Source organism: Trichoderma evansii (assembly GCF_050947405.1).
Source record: "Trichoderma evansii strain SZMC 28006 chromosome Unknown GGI43scaffold_7, whole genome shotgun sequence".
In the NCBI taxonomy this organism is placed as follows: Eukaryota; Fungi; Ascomycota; class Sordariomycetes; order Hypocreales; family Hypocreaceae; genus Trichoderma; species Trichoderma evansii.
In genome coordinates, this window is record NW_028145199.1 from 198,106 (window position 1) to 220,814 (window position 22,709).

The 22,709-nt window shown below is 49.1% G+C and overlaps 7 protein-coding genes across 7 annotated transcripts; 4 read left to right on the plus strand and 3 right to left on the minus strand.

Annotated features, from left to right (window-relative positions):
• Positions 1-332: 332 nt before the first annotated feature.
• GGI43DRAFT_340955 (epoxide hydrolase family protein) lies at positions 333-2,594 on the minus strand. Its single transcript, XM_083202124.1, has 3 exons — positions 1,901-2,594; positions 1,689-1,819; positions 333-1,621 (listed from the first exon to the last, which is right to left on the minus strand). The coding sequence occupies exons 1-3, from the start codon at positions 1,973-1,975 to the stop codon at positions 430-432; spliced, it is 1,398 nt and encodes a 465-aa protein (XP_083061528.1). The 5' UTR covers positions 1,976-2,594; the 3' UTR covers positions 333-429.
• On the minus strand, positions 2,595-6,136 carry GGI43DRAFT_340954 (high-temperature-induced dauer-formation protein-domain-containing protein). Its single transcript, XM_083202123.1, has 3 exons — positions 5,861-6,136; positions 5,098-5,808; positions 2,595-5,040 (listed from the first exon to the last, which is right to left on the minus strand). The coding sequence occupies exons 1-3, from the start codon at positions 5,954-5,956 to the stop codon at positions 3,214-3,216; spliced, it is 2,634 nt and encodes an 877-aa protein (XP_083061529.1). The 5' UTR covers positions 5,957-6,136; the 3' UTR covers positions 2,595-3,213.
• Positions 6,137-6,147: 11 nt separating this feature from the next.
• GGI43DRAFT_340984 (mitochondrial protein Pet127-domain-containing protein) lies at positions 6,148-9,370 on the plus strand. The gene has a single exon (XM_083202125.1). The coding sequence runs from the start codon at positions 6,326-6,328 to the stop codon at positions 9,188-9,190; it is 2,865 nt and encodes a 954-aa protein (XP_083061530.1). The 5' UTR covers positions 6,148-6,325; the 3' UTR covers positions 9,191-9,370.
• A 1,311-nt stretch (positions 9,371-10,681) lies between these two features.
• Positions 10,682-13,060, plus strand: GGI43DRAFT_340987 (Metallo-dependent phosphatase-like protein). Its single transcript, XM_083202126.1, has 5 exons — positions 10,682-10,993; positions 11,051-11,137; positions 11,201-11,505; positions 11,563-11,771; positions 11,840-13,060. Exons 1-5 carry the CDS (start codon positions 10,808-10,810, stop codon positions 12,979-12,981), a joined length of 1,929 nt encoding a protein of 642 aa, XP_083061531.1. The 5' UTR covers positions 10,682-10,807; the 3' UTR covers positions 12,982-13,060.
• A 576-nt stretch (positions 13,061-13,636) lies between these two features.
• Positions 13,637-16,477, plus strand: GGI43DRAFT_382663 (ATP synthase alpha/beta family, nucleotide-binding domain-containing protein; the record flags this gene model as incomplete). Its single annotated transcript, XM_083203268.1, has 7 exons — positions 13,637-14,134; positions 14,298-14,334; positions 14,406-14,427; positions 14,499-14,547; positions 14,606-14,690; positions 14,791-16,355; positions 16,421-16,477. 7 exons carry the CDS (start codon positions 13,637-13,639, stop codon positions 16,475-16,477), a joined length of 2,313 nt encoding a protein of 770 aa, XP_083061532.1.
• Positions 16,478-16,811: 334 nt separating this feature from the next.
• GGI43DRAFT_340990 (ribosomal protein S5 domain 2-type protein) lies at positions 16,812-18,117 on the plus strand. The gene has a single exon (XM_083202127.1). It carries the CDS (start codon positions 16,929-16,931, stop codon positions 17,814-17,816), a length of 888 nt encoding a protein of 295 aa, XP_083061533.1. The 5' UTR covers positions 16,812-16,928; the 3' UTR covers positions 17,817-18,117.
• GGI43DRAFT_341040 (ACT domain-containing protein) lies at positions 18,117-20,149 on the minus strand. The gene is made up of 2 exons (XM_083202129.1): positions 19,723-20,149; positions 18,117-19,554 (listed from the first exon to the last, which is right to left on the minus strand). The coding sequence occupies exons 1-2, from the start codon at positions 19,744-19,746 to the stop codon at positions 18,418-18,420; spliced, it is 1,161 nt and encodes a 386-aa protein (XP_083061534.1). The 5' UTR covers positions 19,747-20,149; the 3' UTR covers positions 18,117-18,417.
• Positions 20,150-22,709: the final 2,560 nt, after the last annotated feature.

Genomic DNA, 22,709 nt, shown 5'->3' on the forward strand with positions numbered 1-22,709 from the left:
TCTTCAGGCCTAATGTTGGCTATAGGAGAAGTTGTCACTTCCAGGGATAGCATATAGTGAAATAATGTCAATTCTTAGCAGCAATTCGAACGCTTCTCAGCGCGGAATTGGACTTTTTTTCTTCTTTGGCCCTTTCTTTTCATTTTTGTATATTGATGCCCAACGAACTGAGGAGGTTTCTCTTTTGGGCCACCAGCTTCTGGAAGGCTTCCCAATATGGAACTGCCAAAACTAGCTATTGGGTGATAGCATGATTCTCCTCGACTTCATATTGAAAGGCCCAGAAAGTGATACCAATTCCTCAAATCTTTATTATTAAATACCAACTAACTTACAATTACTAGCCCGAGCTTTTGAGTATGGCCAAACCACATCATATGTATCTTCTGGAAATTAATGAGCGCCCATCAGCTTAAGAGGCTACTCGAATTAATCCGTCCTCCCCCTGCGGCGTTCAACCTCATAAAGCCTCTTGTCCACTGCGAGCAATGCTTTGGCAAGATTCCTTGCGCCGTCTGCAATAATCTGTGGCCGCTCCCAAGCTAACAACCCCTGCTTCCCCTGTACTCTACCAGTCCAAACTACGTCGTAATGCTGTTTGCCCCAGTTGGGACATACGTAGGAGAATGGGGAATGTGAACCGGCCTTCTGCTCTGAGCTGGGACCATTCTGGCTGGCCGCGTCGTCGGCTAAGAATACCGTGATGGCAGCCTTCGTTCTATGCGACGGCTTTAGCTCCGTCTCTTCCTTCGCCAAGAGATAGTTCTCCGCCCATAATCGCAGTGCCCCCTCCGGACCTGGGAGCCACGTCAACTTTGTGATCGTGACGAGCTCCGTGGCAGTAAACTCTTTCTCTGATCCCAGCGTCCTAATTAGAGTCAGGAAGAATACTAGCAGCCCAGTTGGAGAATCGCAGAGTGCATAAGCCAACGTGTTCGGGTCATATGCTCCAAACGCTCCAATAGTAGTCATATCAGTGTTAGACTTCCTCTTTGCCTTTTCTCTATCACTCGTCCGAAGCGCTGTTATGTCCTCTTTTGTATAGCCCAGAATCCCTGCCTTTAGAGACTTTGCCAGCGTCAGTTTTAGCCATTCGACGGGATCCTTCCGCGCCTCTGGTGCTTTCCATGGCGGCGATACTAAATGAACCCCCAGGCAAGACTCTGAGTAATTAGCAGCTAAATGATTGATGATTTTCCAGTCAATACTGCCTTTAGGAGTAATAGATGATCCGGAATTAGTCGCGATATAGTATTTATATCCTAGTTGTTTCATGAGGGTGTCCAACATCTCGGCCGTTTTGGAAACTGTATGCACGCTACTGGGAAGAGAATCGCTGAAGCCCAGTCCAGGAAGAGAGGGCATAACAAAGTGAAAAGGTTGATCGGCGTCCGGGTCATTGGGATTGGCAAAGATGTCGGTGATATGGCGAAAGGACAAGTTGGTGAAGGGAAACGGAGGTATTAAGAGCAGAGGCACAGGGTTGGGATGGCGCGACCGCGCATGGATGAAGTGCACCCTCGTCGGGGCTTCTGTGGCAGATGTCTGTATGCTGATTCTGAACTGGGGAACCGAGTCATTGATTTCACTTTCATGATCCCTCCAGGCAAAGTGCTCTAGCCTAGCGACTCTCCATTAATTACTACGCCCTGCTTCAAAGGTGGACGCTGCTGCGCGCGCATACTTACCAAAAGTCAATGAGAGGCTCCAACGTGGGTTTCGGATTCCACCACGCTTTGGAATTCGCGTCGGGAACCTCGCGAGGAAGCCGGGCTAGCTCGAGCTTCTGCCGCGTCAGATCAAGGTATTTGCTTGAGGCCTGCGCAAGTAGACATGGAGATGATTAGTAACAGCCCGAGCACATGTCTGAACAGCCTATATGAGGTTTTTCGAGTCTCACATGAATCTTGTATTCTTTGATCTCTCCATTAGCAGCCGAGTTTGCTGCCTGGGTAGATTGACCAGGTTGAGACATGATGGCGAAGTCAAAGGACAATGTCCCCAGTGCGTGCCGGAAGCTCCTTGGATGGTGTTAGTTGAGAGTCGCATTCATTGCATTGGCCGCGTGCGAGAAGAGGCAACACGCTATTTGTATGCTAGAGACCAGAGGCTCGCGAACAGCAGCGAGACGAGTTTGCAAAGGGAAGCTCGTAAACGTAAAACGCATTGTTTGTCTCAGCCGCATATAACAGGAAGCGGCAAAATGGGTTAGCTATAGCTAGGCCATCGTTCAGGTCACGGTAAAAGCGGCGGCTAGCGCTAGCGTGCCTCTTATTCGCAATCATGGACAGTGACGGACTGCCAGCTTGTGGCTTGGCCCCTCACTAAAACGGCTTCATCCCACGCTGTTCGGCTGCCTCGTCTCGATTCTGGGGCTGGAGCTCGAGCTGTCAACTGCTAATACTATGGGGGAGCGCTCTCTTAGTGGCAATCGCCGATCCTTGCGCGGGATCATTTCCCGACGTGAATACTGCGCGGTGTGCTCCTAGCGCAGCTTCTCAGCTAAAGACCAAGTGGCTCGCTCCAGCTTCTGCATTCCGTCATCACGTCGCATTCATAGAGTTTGTAGGCCCATCAATCAATGTACAGTTTCAATTCCCTCTATGCCAGCGCCTCCAAAGGCTAAAATAATGAGACTCATATGGAGGCGCAGATGACGTCGCAGCCCCAGTCTCCTATAAGTACTCTGCATATTACCTTATTAATTTCTCTCAAATACGTACATCGTACACCCATTTGGAGCAAAGCCATGGCGAACGCACGGCCCAACCATCACACCCAGCCGCGAAATATTGATGCCCATCGTTATCAGTCGCACAAATACGTAGTCTGCCCTCGTTCTCCAGCATCTCCCCCATGCCCGTTAGGTGTCGACGATTGCGGATATTAACACGAGGCCCTCCTGGCCACGTCAAGTTGTCTGATTGGCCCGGTGGCGCTGTAACGGAGGGAATAGCCAAAAGCTGATGTGCTACTTTCCTCTTTTCTCGCCCAGCACACGCAGGGATATGCTATCCAGGGGGGCTGATTGGATCAAGCGGCGCCTCGCACGGAACAGAATGAGATTTGCCAAGCAAGAACGGCTCGCAATAGTATATTAAAAGATCTGGTTGGTATCTCATTGGACTGCGTCGTGTGTTTGATGACTCTTGGCTCATTTCATGCGCTGCATTTCCAGTAGTAGTAGAAATGTAATAATACGATAAGTAGATATCATGTACTCGATCCACCCCTGTTCGGTGCAGGATTTGAAGGTGCCGGGCCGCCGCGAAGATTGATTTGGCCAATTCGCGAGACGATATTGCTTCCGACAGCATCCACAGCCCCTCTGGGTGAGGTCAGGGTGGGACCTGCCGCCGCCGTCTCCTGGACCCGGAAGAGCTTGATAGAAGTGCCATTCCATATACCCATAGTACCCTTTGCAATCTGCATCTCACTGGCAAAGATGACTCCCCAAAGGAGCGATTCGTACCATCCAAGTGCCAATTGAGACCACTCAAACGACTGAACTCGGATGGGAGATGGCTCTAGACCAACAAAGTCCATCTTTTGAATCCGACGCAGAGTCTCGGGTGTTGCATCTCGAGCAGACACTTGCTGTGGCAGGAGGCTCGTTGCCTGCTGAATAATGGACAAAATGGTATGCAGAGGTAATTCGGGTAGCCAACTGTCGATCCACGGCGCTGTCGGCTCAAAGCTACTCCCATAACCCTGATTTGCAGTGGAGTATGCCCCTAGGCTTGTTGAGCTATTCTGCCGAGAGAAAGATTGAATGTTGGCTGGCATTTTCCCTCGCGCCTTCTCTGACATTCCTCGCATCTGTACAGGTACTGCGTCTTCGACATTGGTTGTAGACGATGCCTGGGACGGATTTTCGCTAGCGGTTGACGCCGCGGGGGTTGGTTGGGGCTCTTCTTCGCTATCATTGTCGTCGTCCTCATCGTCTCCAATGGCGAATGCGCTATCCTCGGGGACCTCTTCCAAAGACTGAGTCCTGGATAAAGGATTGGTTGGACTTCGTAGACTATCCACAGAACTTCGTCGAGATCCATCGTCAAAAGGCCCGACGTGACTTCCAGAATCTTTCCTTCTCCTGTTAATCTTCTCAATCTCCTCTTGCCCGCTTTCCAGTGTAAATGTCCTAAGTGCTTCAATACGCTTCTTATTTTTTAGGATGGCTAATATTAGCTCGGGATTCTCGCGATATTTATTTTCGATTATGGAGTTAACAGAATCCAGCAGAGAGTGGAGAAGGCTATGGTTGGTCTCGTTGGCAAGCAAAAAAGATGGTGACGACATCGATGAAAATAGATGCATGAGCTGAGAACTGCTGGAGGTACTCAGGCCTTGGATATGTGGAGCTATGTTGTTAATTATTGCGAGAAGAGCGGGATAGACGGGAGCGAAGTTGCCTTGGCTTGTAGTAATTAATGTGTAGATTGAGTGCAGAAGAAAATCGGCATAGGTGCCCCCGAATCCATTAATTCTTATGCTCGCAGGGAGACTTTCCTGGCCTTCGAATGGCTTGTTGAGGTGAGAACCAAAGCTTTGTTCCACGCTTAAAGTCTGCAAGAGAAAAACACACATGCGCACCACGCCCTGCTTGGAGGGTTCATTTTTGTACTCCAAAGCATAGAATAGGGCCAATACAACAAAGTCGTGCGCTCGATCAGTGTCGATAATGAATGACCGAAATCTTTTGTTGCATTGAGTCAGCTCCCAGAAAAGCATTAGAACCTCTGGAGCTAGATTTGAAGAAGCTTGAGAGGTAGGGAGATATGAACTTTTCTCCTGAAGTGGCTGGTTGAGTATCCGCGTCATTCCATCTACTATAAACTGGAAGTCTTGGGGGCGATGTATTCTGCCAAGAAAATGACGATAATAGTTTTTGTGAGAGGTTGAAGAAGCGTCTTCAGGTATGGGGTATATGAGCATGGCCAATAAGGAGTGAATAGAATAGGTCACAAGCACCTGCTTGGTGTCCTTGAATACTAAAGTATTATATGGTACGCGCCAGCTTGCTGGATTGTACTTCAACGTCTATAGATGGGATAGTTAGCTCCAGAATCCCTCTGAAGATGAAAAAAATGTACTCACGGTGTTTAGAAGAGAGCAGAGTACTGAAAGCACTATTTGCTTGTCGGAAGATGTGCAGAGGTAAGTCAGAGTCCGAACTCCCCTCTGTGGAAGCACCGCTGGGGTCGTATACATGCTTTGGCCAGCAAAAGTCATAATTAGCCTTAGAATTTCGCATCGGTTGCTTTCAAATTCCTTTGTCGTTGCAACAGCGGTATTGCATCCAACCCCGCTCTGCCATATGGCATATGAGACCTTGGACTGCCCATCTGGTTGGCGAGGTAGTGTGAAATCCGAGAAGAATAGGAGGTCGATCAACGTATCCAACAATTCCTCCGCCAGAGGCCTCAATTCTTCATGCTTTTCTGCTGCTGGCTGAGGTAACTCTTTCCCATCCTGAGCTCCATCAAACAGCACTTCGTTTGTGCTTGAAGTACGGCCCTTTATCCTCCGTGGGGTCCAGAAGAATCGCTCTTCCCATGATCCCAAGCTTTCTTTTTCATACAAGTATGGCAATATTCGGGTCAAAACTCTGATACAGTTTAAGATGTCTCGCTCGGGAGCACTGTCGACGTCTGGAAAGGATGGATGGTGACGTAGATTAAAGATCCGCGTTGTCAAGGCTATAATCAAGGTTTCGATGTTTTCTAGGGCATTGTCACGGGTTCGACGAATATCGTTGGGCGAGAAGAGGCTAAAAACATCCTCAGACGACTCGGGAAGTTCCCAGAACTAAGACCCCATCAGCTTCTGGGTGGCAAGTGAGATCAAGGGCATCACGCACTGAGGTCCAATACGGGTCATGCGCCGCAATGTTCCGCTCCTCTGATAGTCTGAATATCCCTTGCTTAAACCCTATTTTGGAGTCGCTGGCACCCATGTCTGCAGCTCAAGGCTTCGAACCCTGCTGACTGTTTAGTATGACGTACCAACCGACTGGAGCTTCTTGAGATCCGCGATGAAGCTGTCGCAGGGGAGTTCATCAGTGCCAGCACTACAAAGCGGATTGCGTGTGGCGCCTGCAAACGGCAAGCTGCCGCCCGCTAAGCAGTGACATGAGGGCCCGAATCTTCCGCTGTATTGCCGGGGGTATCTGGTATCTTTTATCGATAAGCAAAACTCTATGATGTACCCTTGTACTTAGGTAGCTATGAGCTTAATCGTTTGCAAGGGACATACATCTTCCCTTCAATCCAATAAAAACATCTCTATGCTATTTTTATAAGAGCATGTCGTCTCATAATTTGAGATGATTCAGCCATTTCTCCGTGCCAGACCACTGGCCCTGCATGCTACCCTCTGGGCCCTCCGCCGACCACAGCCTCTAATCAAGACCAGCTTAAAAACCTTCACAACTACCCAAGTGCTAGATGGCAAACCAGGGCGAAGTAGAGCTAGAGCCAAGCGTCGGCAAAGCTCTTTGAGAACAAATTCGCGGAAAGATTCTTCGGAGAAACCGAAAAGGAAAAAATCGCCAAAGGATCAGCAGCCCAGCTCTGCAGAACCTGGAGTATTCGCTTTGACCCATGAGAATGGCGCTCAGAAAGACGAAGGAGAATCTCATAATGCAGTAATACCGCCATCTGCAGGCTTATGGACTTCATTAAAATCCCGTCTTCAGGCCTCAAGCTCAGGTTTAAATTCAAGAAGAAAATTGGAAAATGCCCAGCAAAGAATAGAGCATGAACGAGAAAATGAGGACGATGTGATAGCTCGTTACGCTGAGGAACCAGCTGCGCCGGAAGATTTACCTCCTGAGAAGACCTCTCTGGCTAAGAAACTATGGAAGGGAAGAAAAGCAAAGGCCAAACCAGAATTGGATGTTAAAACCATACGGCCCCAGCATCTGAAGCTGTGCCCAGTTGAAGAGGACGAAATGCTACCAGTGCCGCAACTTTCTCACAGCCTTGACCGAGTACTATTCAACCCAGGAGTCTACCATATGCAAGATGATCGATCTCGTGTTTTCAATTTTGATCCTTATCTGGCTTCCATCATGCCGGTGAAAGAGTTCGATTTCGATGCGCTCAGGAGTTATGTTACCTCATCCAAAGATGTAAAGTTGAGGCAGCTTAGCGCTGCACACGGCATGAAATACTGCGGCTCAACATCAAGCATGACTTCGATCTTATCTCATTTCCACTATCTTCTCTCAGCTTGGAGAAAACCTAACTTTTCGTATTTATCACGATCACTGGAGCCGGAGTCTTATAATTTTACCGCTATAAGCCGTGGCCCTGCCGCTGCTTTTGCACACTTCAATGATGGAGTCTATGCATTTGACTCCGACAAAGAATATGATACAGAAAATATCCTCAGCTTGCTTGGTAAATCAATGGAAAAGCTCCTTACGTTGCCGAAAGAAGAATTCGAAAAGTTTAGGAGATCGCGATCTCATCAGCTAACAGAGGAAGAGAGAAACGCAGAGGACGCGTTCCACTATACTACTTTGGGAGACTTCATGATGCGATCACAGCTAGATGCTTACGACCCCAGGCTTCCTGGCTCCGGTATGTTTGACCTGAAAACGCGAGCAGTTGTTGCCGTCAGAATGGACGTCCGAGGATACGAGAAAGGAGCAGGCTACGAAATCCAGAAACGATTTGGCCAATGGGAGTCGTTTGAGCGCGAGTACTACGATATGATCAGAACTGTGTTTTTGAAATACTCTCTACAAGTGCGAATGGGCCGCATGGATGGCATCTTTGTCGCATATCACAACACACAGCGAATATTTGGTTTCCAGTACATCAGCTTGGATGAAATGGATGTGGCTCTTCACGGGACTAATGATCGCCGAGTAGGCGACCAAGAATTCAAAATCAGCGTCACACTTTTGAACGAGCTCATGGACAGAGCTACCAAACGTTTCCCAGGACGAACACTTCGACTGCATGTAGAGACTCGCCCAACAAAGGTGCCTCTTACATACTTCTTTGCTGAACCGGTGACGGAAGAAGAAATGACGAAAACTCAAGAAGCTGGCAAATCAACCGTTGAGGAATTAGAGCGTGCCATCAACAAAGCAGAGGCCGAAGAAGGATCTGAAGAAGCGAGAGAGGTTGCGCAGTCCGAGTCGCAGCCATCCAATGAAGAGACAGGGCAGCTTTCTGACGATCTTCCTTACCAAGATGCACAGAACGAGGCTGCCTGGAACGATATGATGAATAAGGTTGAAGAAACAGTGGAAGATGATTCTCTGGGAATAGGATCAGTCAGGGAAGCTGTCCAGGAGGCTCTCGAGCAAAGCGGAATTCTTAAAGACAAGACTGAGCTCGAAATCGAGCAGTATCTGGATGCTATGGTGGCATCTCTGACGGCACACTCTTCTAAGATCAAGGAACTACGAGATAGATCTGACGACCCTGGAGATGTTGTAGAGCCACTTCGAAAACGTGACTCAGAGGACGGTCTGGGTGGTGATGAGGCATCAGTCGAAGATCGACGTGACAAGTCAGAGACTAACTTTGATACAGCCGACTCAGAGATGCAAAAGGCTTCCTTGACAGATTTGATCCTGAAGGCCACAGTGGGCATTGACAACAAGGCGCAAAATTTAAAGACGTTTCAACGAATGTTTGCCGATTTAACCACAAAAACTAAAGAAGATGATACGGAACTTGGCGAGGATGGACAAACGGCATCTGCTAAAGACGAAACTTCAAATGAAGATGAATTTATTGAAGAAGAAGAGGGAGACGAGAGTGAAGCCATGGATAGTACGGAAGGCCCTGAGCGACCACAGCGTGAAATATTGGGCATGTTTGTCACTATTCGCAACCAAGTGAATGGCGAACACGTTGAGCGACCAACAAACGTCAGAAAAGAAGACGATTTCGACTGGTCGGTTCAATATAACATTACCGAACTACCTGATCCAAAGGCACGCACTATTTATCATAAACTCAAGCAGCGGCGAAAGAAGGTACTTGCGCCACAGTCCTCGGAACACTGGGACTGGTACAAGATGTTTCAAGGAAAGCTACCGGCACTGGCCAAGAAGGGCGAAATATTTAGAGAAATACGTACGCAGCAGGAAGCGGATAGTCCTATGCATGTTGCATGGGAACGAGATGCTGTATCCCGTGAAACCTTTCAGCCACCAAAGGAGTGATGGAAGTATGGTGTAGCTGTGAATCAGGGGAATCTCCTCTACTGTATAAGTATAAATATCGAGGGGATCTTGTATTATAACTCGGACCATCGGAATAAATCAGAATTGGGTGGCGGGCAACATTTGTAAGTTCTATATAAGGATGGATATGTGTACGACTTGGCGACGAACTTGTGTATAATAAACATGCACTTTTGGATAATTATTTCACCGTTTATGATGATGCTACTTTCTCATATTATATATCCTTTGGTAGAACTATTGGGGCTGGCGTTTTGAATACCCAGCTGGCAGATTTAAATGCTACGAAGGCTTTAAGCTGACACACCAAACATCGTCCCAAAACCAAAACAGCAACCAAGACAACAATCAATACAGCCACCAAAACAACAACCAAAACAGTGAGGGCCAAACAAAAGATCATTACGCGAAGCGAATGTAGCGCTTATGCACCAAGCTCGACCAGCAGGGAAGGTCGGGCGCTACGAAGTGAACGAGCCATCCCAAGTCTTTTCACATGCAGAGGAGTCTCGGCCGATATCACAGCAGCCCCTCACCCATCTCTTAGCCCACTGTAGGCTAGCAGCAGGAATGACTTTCTGAGTTGGTGACCGAGGGCATATGAGGAAAACTGGGCTCTTTTTTCTTTTCGGCTTTTAGAGGAGAGAAGCCGCATGTAATGCATAATCTCGCGCAGGTGACTGCAATGGGCTTTGGTATTGGTCGAAAAAAATAAATGTTGTGGTATTTGTAGTCTATTGACTCGTGATTTATGCAACAAACCTTGAAGTCATTTGACATGCCGTTTTTAGAACACAGGGTGTTGTAAGTGATCTCAACAACGCTGCTGGTATAGTAGAAGGCTTATTTGGCCGGCTTCTCTCATTTCTGTCATCTATAGCTGAGAATCACCTTCATCATCATTTAGATACCGTCTTTAAGCTGTTTTTAATTTGCGCACCCTCTCTCGTTGCCGTCTTGGCGCGGCAACTACAGCCACACATCATAAGTTCCAGAAACAAAAGAGATGGCTATCAGGCAGATCTTATTGTCATATCGCATTAGCTTTCCCCAACCAGCATCAGCCGCCAACAGCTTTCCCCGCCTCATGATCTGCCGAACCGCACCAGAAAGCCCCCGAGGGCTGCATATCCTTTCCTCTAATTAGCTGGTCTCTCTTGGTGCATGTGTAGGGCCTCGCCTCTGATTGGATCTCGATCCGGTCCGTCGCTTTTGAACCGTTTCAGGGGAGGGTGGCATTGATGAGATGCTACTGGACGGTGCCTCGGCCTTGGTATACTTTCAGCGTGGTATCGCGAATGGAACCAGACGAAGTCCGGAAGGTCATCCGCCATGAGGAGCATTCCTGGTCAGGCTGGGGGATGCTCCGTGTGAACCGAACGCCTTGTGAAGAATCAAGGCTCGTATAGTCGGGTGGAGATGTTATGCCGCACCGGCTGAATTGCAGCTGGTGTAAGTGGGTGGGCGTCGTGGAGATGTAATGTGATTGATGTATACGTAAAGTTATATATACACGATGAAGGGCCCTGCCAAGCGCCTGGTTCCTGGTCCCTGTAGATCATCTTTCTACAACCAGGCCTGGAACCTGAACTGACGATGCGTCCCAGCTCGACGCTTACACTATTGGCCCTGGGCTCTGTTGCCCGGGGCGCAGTTTCTCTTGAAGACACCAGCATCCCTCCTCGTGATATCGAAGATTTCAAGAGAGCAATCGAGGCAAGAAGTTTGGTAGATGATATTTGGAACGACATCAAGAATGCCGCTACTTGCGCTGCTTGCCAGGTTAGGATATACTATATGCAACCAGACTTCTCTAGTTGGATTCTAACATGACGCCAGGGAATTCTTGTTCTCCTCATGGGAGTGGCCGAGTTTGGAAACAGCGCGTTTGTCAGTATAGCTACGGGTCTTTGCGAACTTGCCAAGGTTGGTAGCCCTCACATCTGGTCGTCTTATATCTATTTGCTAGTGGCTAATATGGGACCTTAGGTCGAAGATACCGATGTTTGTGTTGGCAGTATTGCGCTGGAGGGACCCATCATTGCAAATTCTCTTCGAAACATGGATCTCGGCTCCGAGTCATCAGACCTCTTCTGCGAATCACTACTCGGACTCTGCGCTGAACCGGCTGTTCCTCAGTGGAATGTTCCTTTTCCCTCTCCAAAGCCATCTACTGGTCGCCCAGCGCCGAGTGGGAAAACGCCTCTCAAAGTGGTTCAATACTCAGATATCCATATTGACCCTCTTTACGTGACAGGCGCAAGCACAAATTGCACAAAGCCCATTTGCTGCAGGTGAGCTGCTCTTCCTTAGTAGGAGTTCAAAATTCTGATGATGTTATAATGAATTAGAGCATATTCGGCTGCCGACGCACCTGGCACCTCAACGTCGCCTGCAGGGCCAAATGGAGACCACAACTGTGATGCCCCCGTGAGCTTGGAGACGAGTTTGTATCAAGCCATCCAAGAACTTGTGCCAGATGCGGCTTTTACGCTCTTCACTGGCGATATCGTTGACCATGCGGTCTGGAACACTACGGAAGCTTATAACGAGCAATCAAGTTGGTTCCCCATTCATTCCAATTTTTTTCATGCTCAGTACTACAGTCTAACGTGTCTCTGTCCGCAGTCACTAACGCCTACACACTGATGAGCCAGTATCTTGGTCTCGTTTATGGTACTGCCGGCAATCATGAAGCCAGCCCCGTCAATGCTTTCCCTGTTGCGTCTATCAGCAACTCGTCTCAATGGGTATACGATCTTCTATCCGAAGAATGGACTCGCTGGGTTGGAGCTTCAGAGCAGAACGATATGATAAACTTTGGCGCCTATTCCACTAAATATCCCAACGGCAACCTGAGAGTCATTTCTCTGAACACGAACTTCTACTACCGCATGAACTTTTGGTTATACCAGGAGACGATGGAGCAAGATCCCGATGGACAGATCAAGTGGCTTGTTAGCGAGCTAGATGCTGCAGAGAAGGCGGGTGAGAGAGTCTACATCATCGGACATATGCCCCTTGGCGTGAGTGATGCATTCCACGCAGGATCAAACTACATCGACCAGGTTGTGAACCGCTACTCGTCGACCATTGCGGCCATGTTCTTCGGTCATACGCACGTCGACCACTTTGAGATCAGCTACTCAAACTATAGTAGCCAAGATGCTGCACATGCAATCATGACATCCTACATCTGCCCCTCGCTGACTCCTACTTCGGGCATGCCCTCATTCCGCGTCTACGATGTCGACCCTGATACCTTTGCTGTCCTGGATTCAACGACCTACATTGCCGACATGACCAACGCCGCCTTCCAGACGACAGGACCAGTGTGGACAAAATACTACTCCGCCAAGGAGGCATACGGCTCCAAGCTCAACCCTCCCGTGACCGACCCGGCCGCCGAACTGACGCCCGCATTCTGGCACAACGTAACGGCCCTGTTCCAGTCAGATGCAGACACCTTTAACCAGTACATCGCGTACAAGAGCCGTGGTTGGAACGTAGCCTCGTGCACTGGCGACTGCGAGACAGCAGAACTTTGCCAGCTGCGGGCTGCTCGAGCCGAGAACAACTGCGCGACAATTGCCCCTGGACTTCACTTTAACAAGAGGTCCGAGGTGGAGGATGAGCAAGTACACCCTGTAAACAGCGACACGTGTGGCCTTTCAGCGGGAATGAAGACGCTCAACTCATTGGCGACGAGCAAGGAGTTGCTGCAGGAGTTGTCGGACAGATATAATGCGCTGAGGGGAAACGCTGCGTGATTGGGAAAGATGTATAGATGTAGATATTAGTAGTACGATTAATTAAATATTTGTGGAAGATAAAGACAGCTGTCTCTTGGCCAGATTGCCCCGTGATCTGTAAATCCCATGCATATAGTCTGGGATAGACAGCATCATTGAAGTTGCGGTTGTTGTACTAAAGTGAAATGCATCCGAATGTTAGCAAATACATGTACGCTGAAGATAAAAGAGCATTGAAGTCGGAGTCTACTAATGGAGGCCGCCAATAGAGGCACCGATTGAAAACGCCATTACAGATTAGAATGGCAAACCGCAGTGTGTAGAAGGCTTGAATTTCTACTTTGCATAAACTAGAGGCATACGTTGGCATAAAACATTGCGGATCCATCTCAATTTCATTTGTTTCTCATGCAATAACAATAGTAGAAGCATTGATAGTGATAGACGCAAATTCGCGTCCGTTGTGGCTAAGTTTGTTTACACGGTATTATTAGTAGCTTCAATGCCCCCTTGGCGTCGCGGCAGCTGCCTTTCAGGTGCAACAACGTACTATGTAGGCTATCTGACACCTGATTCACCTGAGGCCTGAATCTTAACTCTTCCATGTTTTCTCTGTCCTCTGTCGCCCAGCCTTTGATTTCCACATGAATGTTTGTCTGCATCGCGCTCGCATATGCTGGGACTGCGGCCAAAGCTCAAGGCGCGGCCTTCTCTGCTAGACCTGATTCGCGAGGGAGGCAGCACCAAAGGCGACAGCGATAGAGACGACAACAGCGATTCTGAAAGCGATTACGGTAGCGCATCTGCCCCTGGCCTGCAGTCCCTGGTGGATAGTGCTGCTGGTGCTGCTGGTGCTGCTGTTGGCAATACTGCTAGGCCTAGGACCAGCTCTGCTGCCATCGCTTCGGGAGCCAGTTTTATTGTTAGTGGCCCCAAAGCTCGAGCTGGTGGGACTCCTGGCGCTGCTCCAGGCGCTGCCAGCGCTACATCATCGCCTCCACCGGCGCCGAGCCCTGGCGCTCCTGCAACCATCAAGCTGCCGCTGCTGTTGCGAAACTCTCCACCTCCATCTCCTTCTCCATCGCCATCTCTCCCGTCTCAGTCGTCCTCCATTTCCACCGATCGAGAGTCCGACGACGCTCCTCCTCGTCAATCGCCCAAGATGCCTTCTGTATGCAACCTCCCGCTCCCCCTTCGCTCGTCGTTTGCCGGCACAATCCGCCAGGCATAGCCTTTAGCTGCTGCAGCCGTGGCGAGGTCGAGACAAAACGACGAGGCTGATGCGATGCCCCGCTACGTCAACCACTGCGAAGCTGACTTGTATGGCGTCACAGAAAACCACAGAATCAGATGGCGATGCCATTCACTATGGTAAGAGCAAGCGTGATGAAATGGACATGTGTCCATCAGAGAGAGTAGACTTTACTGACAAGCTTGCGCAGGCAAGATTTACTCCATCTCAGGGTCAGTCAATCTCGATATAGCCAGCAGCAGCGGGTATCATGGAGATAGCTCCGTAGCTAACCTCGCCGCAGTCCCGTCATTGTCGCTGAAGACATGATTGGTGTTGCCATGTACGAATTGGTAAGATGCCTTTCATCCAAGCCGCGATTACGAAACATACGCTGACTGTTCAATCCAGGTCAAAGTCGGCCACGACAACCTCGTTGGTGAGGTTATCCGAATCAGCGGCGACCAGGCCACCATCCAGGTCTACGAAGAAACCGGTATGACGACACCTTAACTCCACCTACCCTTCCATATTCGAAATCCGAGACGATTAGTGCACCAAAGAAATACATGATGATACTGACCAAGCTCTCTTAGCCGGTGTCAAGGTCGGTGACCCTGTCGCTCGAACAGGCAAGCCCTTGTCCGTCGAGCTGGGCCCCGGCTTGCTCAACAGCATTTACGACGGTATCCAGCGACCTCTAGAATCCATCTCCAAGATCTCAAAGTCCATCTATATCCCTCGCGGCGTTGCTGTTCCTGCCCTTGATCGAGAAAAGAAGTGGGAGTTCACTCCTCAGCTCAAGGTTGGCGATCACGTTTCCGGTGGCGATGTTTGGGGTACCGTTTTCGAGAACTCTTTCCTGGCAGTTCACAAGATTCTGTTCTCTCCCCGCGCTCGAGGTGTCATCACCAGGATTGCTCCCAAGGGCGAATACACTGTTGTCGAAAAGATTCTCGAGGTAGAGTTCGACGGCAAGAAGACGGAGTATCCCATGATGCAGAGCTGGCCCGTTCGAGTTCCCCGTCCCACATCGGAGCGATTGACGGCTGACCAGCCTTTCGTTGTTGGACAACGAGTTCTTGACGCCCTCTTCCCCAGTGTCCAGGGTGGCACTGTTGCCATCCCCGGTGCTTTCGGCTGCGGCAAGACTGTCATTAGTCAATCTGTGTCCAAGTTCTCCAACAGTGATATCATTGTCTATGTCGGATGTGGTGAGCGTGGAAACGAAATGGCTGAAGTCTTGAAGGATTTCCCCGAGCTTACCATTGAGGTTGATGGCCGCAAAGAACCCATCATGAAGCGAACCTGTCTTATTGCCAACACCTCAAACATGCCTGTCGCCGCTCGTGAAGCTTCCATCTACACTGGTATCACCGTTGCCGAATACTTCCGTGACCAAGGTCTCAATGTCGCCATGATGGCTGATTCATCATCTCGATGGGCTGAGGCCCTGCGTGAAATTTCTGGTCGTTTGGGTGAAATGCCTGCTGATCAGGGTTTCCCTGCCTATCTTGGTGCTAAGCTCGCTTCCTTCTACGAGCGAGCTGGCCGAGCCAAGACCTTGGGATCACCCGAACGCAGCGGCAGTGTCAGTATTGTCGGTGCCGTCAGCCCTCCAGGTGGTGACTTTTCAGACCCTGTCACCACTTCAACTCTCAACATTGTCCAGGTCTTCTGGGGTTTGGACAAGAAGCTTGCTCAGCGAAAGCACTTCCCCTCGATCAACACGAGCGTCTCATACAGCAAGTACAACACGGCCTTGGACAAGTGGTACGAGCAGAACAACCCCGACTTCCCCAGGCTGCGAGACCGCGTCAAGCAGCTTATTTCCGATTCGGACGAGCTGGATCAGGTCGTGCAGCTGGTCGGAAAGAGTGCTCTGTCTGACCCCGACAAAATCACTCTTGATCTCGCTGTTCTGATTAAGGAAGACTTCCTGCAGCAGAACGGTTACTCCGATTATGACCAGTTCTGCCCCCTCTGGAAGACGGAATGGATGATGAAGCTCATGATTGGCTACTACGACGAGGCACAAAAGGCTATTGCTCAGGGCCAGAGCTGGGCAAAGGTTCGCGAGTCAACAACCGATCTGCAAGCTAAGCTGCGACAACTGAAGTTCGAAGTCCCCACCGAAGGTGAAGATGTGATTGTCAAGAGGGTTTGTTTTACTACTCCTTATATACAGAAAGAATGCTCCCATTGCTAACACATTGTTTGCTATAGTACGAGGCTATCCAGCAGGAGATGCTGGACAAGTTCGCATCCGTGGCTGATGAGTAAACGACGCGAGTTATAATTTTATTTCAATCAAGTATTTGTAGATGCGGTCGCGCGTGTATATGTACGGTGCAGCTGGAGGGCACTTAGAACAATGCTGCATCTAAAGGACGGGTAGAAGACGGCCAGACTTTCAAAGCGCCGCCTTATTTGTATCAGCTCAAATGTCAAATGTCAATATTACTTTTCGCTAAATCCAAGAGCTGTTATGTTCTTCAAGCTTTAATTCAATGCTTTTACTTAAACTAGTAGTTTACAATCGCCTCTTAGGATACAGTGTACTCGATGTTGAATATGTCACTATTTGCACTGTGCGAAAATCATACCTCAAACCTCAAACTTCCAGCTTATTAGGTGAACAGAAATGTATAGATCTCTTACGATCACGGCAGCCTGCATAAATACCAAAACATACCTCAATCATTCTTGGCCCCTTCCCCATTTCCTTTAAACAATGTCCGAGGACCTCCGCGATGAGATAGAGGCTTTAAATTCCATCTACGGTGACGGCTGTCTCATCCCATCTGAAGATCAAGATGAGACCGCAGCATCCTCATCAGCAACATACATCTTACAACTGCCAGGCGACGAATCTTCGTCACTGAGATTACAGTTCCCATTATCATATCCAGCTGAGCCACCGACTGTTTTAGGGACGCAGCATAGTTCTGGAGGGAGAAAAGGCGCTGGCGCGAGGGACCTGGGCGTATTTAGGGAAGCTCTGGGTACGGTTTTCCAGCCGGGGAGCGTATGTCTGTTTGATGCGGTAGAGGAATTTTCAAGAAGGATAGAGGAGGAGAATGAGCGGGAAGAACTGCTGCGGCAACAGCAAGAAGAGGATGATGTTGAGGGAGAAGGGCAGAATGCAGACCGAGGCGAGAGGACGGTTGACGCCGGACAGGTGGATTTCTCGACCATGACGCCTCCACCATGGACGCTCTCTGAAGTTGTCGTGGAGAATAAGTCCACGTTTATAGCCCACGTTGCCAAAGTAACGTCTCCAGCTGAGGCGAAGCTCTTCCTACAGCACCTACTCTGGTCAGACAAGCGGATACGCTCCGCAACGCATAACATCACTGCATGGAGAATCCGTGGAGCAGGCGGCGTGAGCTACAACGACTGTGACGATGATGGGGAGGACGCAGCTGGTGGGAGGTTGCTTCACCTACTGCAGCTGATGGAGGTTTGGGATGCAATGGTTGTGGTGACGAGGTGGTATGGCGGCGTGAAGCTGGGACCGAGGAGATTTGCGTTGATTAATAGTGTGGCGAGGGATGGGTTGGTGAGGGCGGGATTGGGAGATACAGGAGGGAAAGAAAAGGAGAAGAAGAAGGGAAAATAAATAAAGGGGTGCTTTTATGCCGGTCATGGTGTTGAAGGTGAAAAGCAGGAAGAAGAGAAGGAGAAGGAAGAAGAGGGACAGTAGATACAACTTTATATCGCAACATACTTCGGAAGCATTTGGATAGCATTTATTGGAGAGACTTTAGAAAGATTTGTTTAAATCCGGTTTTATTTGCATCAAGTCAGAGCTTGCAACAGACTTTTCTTGTAATATATGAATCATATATAACAAAACAGCAAAAAAAATCAAGTAGGTATCTCATAATGGCATGCGCAGCCTATATACAATTCAACGCCAAATCGCCTAACAGGAGCCAGGAGTTCTTTTGCCTCCGTTTCGCCACTTTTCTCTTTCTCTCTTTACCTCTCTTTTTCATATTAACAGATTTCTAATAAAACTCTTTAAAACAAGGAACGAAGAAATAAGAGGCAGCATCCAGCAATATATACCGCCTCTTCCTCTCCTTAAGTAGGAGTGCCAAAGTAGATGAATCAGAGGGCAAGTAAATATAAAGTATACCTAGAAATATGTATATGCGAAGTGTATTGTGTGTGTTTGTTTTTGTTTCTGTTTTCAGTATTCGATCCGCATCTGGGGATCATTTTGTAAGTAATGGAGTCAAAATCTCCATCGCTCGAATAGATTGCTCTCTCGACAAAATAACGGTACCGGCACGAGCAGTGGAGAGATAGGAAAGCTCTGAGCTCTCAGCCACATCAGTGCCTTTGGCAAGTCGTCCGGCAACGCCACATACGATACCGGTAGACTTGGCAGGCAATTTTCTAAGATCAAGGAAGATTGGTATTAAAACTCCTTCGGTGTCGCCCACTAGTGAGTCATCGAAAATGGGCAGCAATGTTTTATCGAGTAGCAGGGACGGAGGGTCATCCTGCGCAAGAGTGAGAGATAGGAATCTCGGCTGCGAAACGAGCGCAGATACGATGCACGTATAAAGCTTCGAATCAACATGGGTTATCCAAGATCGACGGTAATCCGTCGAGCTTTTCCGGCTCATGGACGGCCGGGTAGTATAAGCATTCATGAGCGGCGACGTTTCGCGGCCAGAGCACTGGACGAGTTCGAGATCTGCCTCAACACAGGCCTTTACATTGTTTTTCAGGAGAAGGTCAAAGGTCCGTGCTTGAAGCTCGTCATAGTTAGAAGGTGGGGGGGTACCAGGTGGCTGAGACAGATCGCTGTCCGAATTTTTGGGAGCGTATGACGAGTTAACAAAGCTGGATTGGTTCTCTATAAGCTCAAAGCCTTTCGTTACCAGCGCCTTCACAACTTTGAGCTTTTCTTTCGTAGGAACAAGGATGAAGTCGGAATAATACGTGGTGATGAAGAAGATGGGAATCCCCGCGAAGGCCAGGGGTGAACTAAGCTCCATAACACGACCACCAGGATCTAAGCCGGCGCTTGTTACTGCCAGGATCATAAAGGTGTCCTCAGACATAGAGACGCCTTTGCAAATATGTTTTGGGAGGGCACTGAGTGCAGGCTCAAAGACGTTCTTGGCCCATGAGCTGTGGCAGACGACGGAGCACTCGATTGGAGTGACGCTAATGTTGAGGAAGCCATGTTGGAAATCTGTCGTGAGACCTTCGAGCTCATACTCTGTTGAATCACGAGAGAAGTTGAGGCTCTGTGTCTGAGGGAGGAGAATGCGAAGGATGGGCTGCAAGAGAGTCGGGTAGAGTTCGAGAGGTATGTGGATCAGCGTGTAAGTCCCTTCCTATCAGTGGAGATTTAATTAGCACCGATTGAAAGAGTCACAGATTCAAGATAAGGAAATTGAATTTTATTAACCACAAGGAACAAATATTGCAATTGGGAAGTTTACAAGAAACGACCCAGTATTATGAGGAAATGCAGCCAGGTGAGAATGACTGGACCAACTTACAAGGAACGAAACTTGGGTGTTCATCGTAGCTTCGACGCTGCCCCTCGTAGAGGACAAAAGACAAAAGACACAAATTAAGGCCCAATGAAGTCTGGAAGAAGCTGAAGAAGATGAGGAATTAAATAGAGGATAGTTTTTGTTGTCGATCTCGCAATTGTCAAGATGGCGCAATAGCTGTCGTTATCGACGTCGACTTCGCAGGAGCCAACCACCTAATCATAGGACCAAAGCAGGGATTCCTAGCTTATGCGAGTTCTCCCGAGAATGGACAAAGAGTAATAGAATAAAAATGCAAAAGAATCCGCAGTATTGAACCACAGAATGAAAGACGACACAAGGCGAAGAGCTTAAAGAAGAAAAATATTGAAGAAAAAATAGAAGAAAGATAAAGTTTGTCACGATAAAGAAAACCGAGGCCGGCGAGTCAGTCGGAGCGCCGTAAATCGGGAGGTGGAAGGCGCTGATAAGTGATAAGGCAAGGTTACGTGTGCTCTAAATGGTACATGGAGCTGGTATGGAGGCGTCACTGATAAGGCTGGGTCAGTATCCCTCGGTGGATAGCTCTGACCTGACACCCAGACAAGGACACGACGCAGACATCAGAACTATATGCGAGCAAGGAGAGAAGGGGCCTGAGCCATCTATAAATACCAGCCCAATCGACGGTGTACGAAGAGGAGGTGCTGCATCGGCAAATTTCCCCCCCTACATAACGGCGCGTTTGTGCTAGCGGGAGCGAATGTGCCATGATGTGCGAATCCCGACGGAAACTATGCGCACGCAGCATCTAGACCTCGCGTCTAGACAACAGGTTAAGGAACAAATGCATACTAATTACTCACAGCTATCAGGCTCGCACCAAACACGGTGACGGCCTCGTAGCGCCAGAAGAGCCCAAGACAAGACATCATCCAACCGGGCTTAAACGCCACTCGAGCAGGGAACAGGCCAGGTCCCCCCACACCAAGCGAGGACCCTGGAACAGGCCTTAATCGTGACAGCCCATTCGAGCATTTTCCAGCGCAGCGGAGCGGGGAGCCGCTGGAAGCCCGGCAAGGTGCTGCGAAAATCTGGGGCGCAGGGGTAGGGTCCCTGAAGCTCGGAATTCTTGTGCCAGCATGGAGTATGGAGTATCTACTAACACCCGTTGCCTCGACCAGATTACAATACCGTAGGCCTACAACCAAGCTAGACGGTAATAAAAGAGCGCATCTATGTATATGCAAGGTATATGCGCGACGAAGACACAGCATGAATTTGCATTGGTACCGAGGTAGTGCTACATCTCGGGGATATCTGTACAATGCGCTGGCACAGGCACACCCAGGCCTGGCCTGGCCTGGCCTCTCGATGCTTTATTTCCCTCTAAACCTGCAGCGGAAGAACGGCTCGACCCAACCCGGGGCGGAGGTTTGTGCTAGATGGGACACGAACGGCCGCAAAAAGCACTGGCTCAACCCGTCTAGACGAAGAGGAGGGGACGTAAAGAGGGAGAGGTATTACAATGCAAGTCCATGGTGGAGAAAGAGGCTGGATTGGGGCGTCTAGGTGCGTGACAGCGTTCCTGGGTGAGCGTTGGCATAGACATGACATAGGTGGACGCTGTTGGCACCGCACGGCCTCTAGGCTTGGTTCGTTTCATGAGCCACGCTCGTTCGTCATGAGCTGCTTTGCAAAGGTGATCTGGGGTATGGTGATGTGATGTCAATGCGGATGACGGTGGCACGGTCCAGGCCTGAGGGTGGTGAGCTATTCTATGGCTGAAGGGGATAGCGCCGCTAACTCAAACATGATAACGCAGGTTCAAGCGTGAATGATGGGCAGCTAATGCGACGCCCAAAGAATTAGAACAGAAACACTCCAGTCCATTTCACCATTGGCTGGAAAGCCAAGACTCGGCCAACTGTCATGATCCGAAAACACCAGCTAGCCGGAAAGGTAAAGCATCGTGACCGTTTGGTGGGTGGGTGGAAAAGACGACCGACACGCCATGTTTCGGCGTTTCAGCCTCTCTTCTCAAAGCCCATCCCTCCATATTGCTGCAACGCCCAATCGCTTTTGATAACGTAACCGACCACCGCCCACCTTTGATCCTTCTCTCCATGTTAAGGCTGACAAGTTGGTGTGGTGATATACGCATTGATGCCATGATTGCTAATACTAGGTACTAGTACGCACTGCCATATAAGCACCGCCAGCCAAGGCCTTCGGATTTCATTCGATTTCTACTATTTCCAACGGTCCACGAGGCGCGCCACCAGCGTCACATTGAGGCTTGTAGCAAGCAAGCAAGCTTTTCATTAAGCACAGGCTGCTCGCTACTTTCTCCTTGGCAGAGGGCTGATGTCAGCTCTGCGTGGCAGGTTGACTCGTCACCTTTTTTTTTCTTTGGTCCTTTGTCCCTCTCAGGGCACCATGTCAAATCAATGGCTTTGTATGGCGATGATGCGCCACAGCGCGCGCGCGCGTGTCGCCACGTTCATATGATCCAGCCAACTCTTTCTCTTTCCCTGTGGCTCCTTATTGGGTAAAAAAGAAACCACATGGACAGGAGAAAAAAATGCGTATTGACTTTGCATTTTTGTGTAACGCCGAGGCAAGTGTACATACAAAAGGCCTTTGAGACTTTATCTTTTGGTATTGTCCCACCAGACAATTGGCCCACGCCAAGTGCTCCACAGATCAGACCCTGGACTTCTTCAGGAGCTGATTTACCAACCTTACAATGGGTTTCCGGATTGACGAGTCTACACTACCTTGAATTTTATTTTTATCCAGGGGGATTATGCCGATCAACTTGATTTGAATCCTTCCACTCGGGATTTCAGTTATAGCTGTAAACGTTCAACTACCTTGACATCATCGCATAGCTCAGATGCTTTGCAAGGACTAAGAAACTGTTAACGGTGGGGAAGAGAAATATCCAGACTTGGTAATTTACTCGAAAATGCCTCGGAAGCGATAAATGACAATTCAAAAAGCCAATT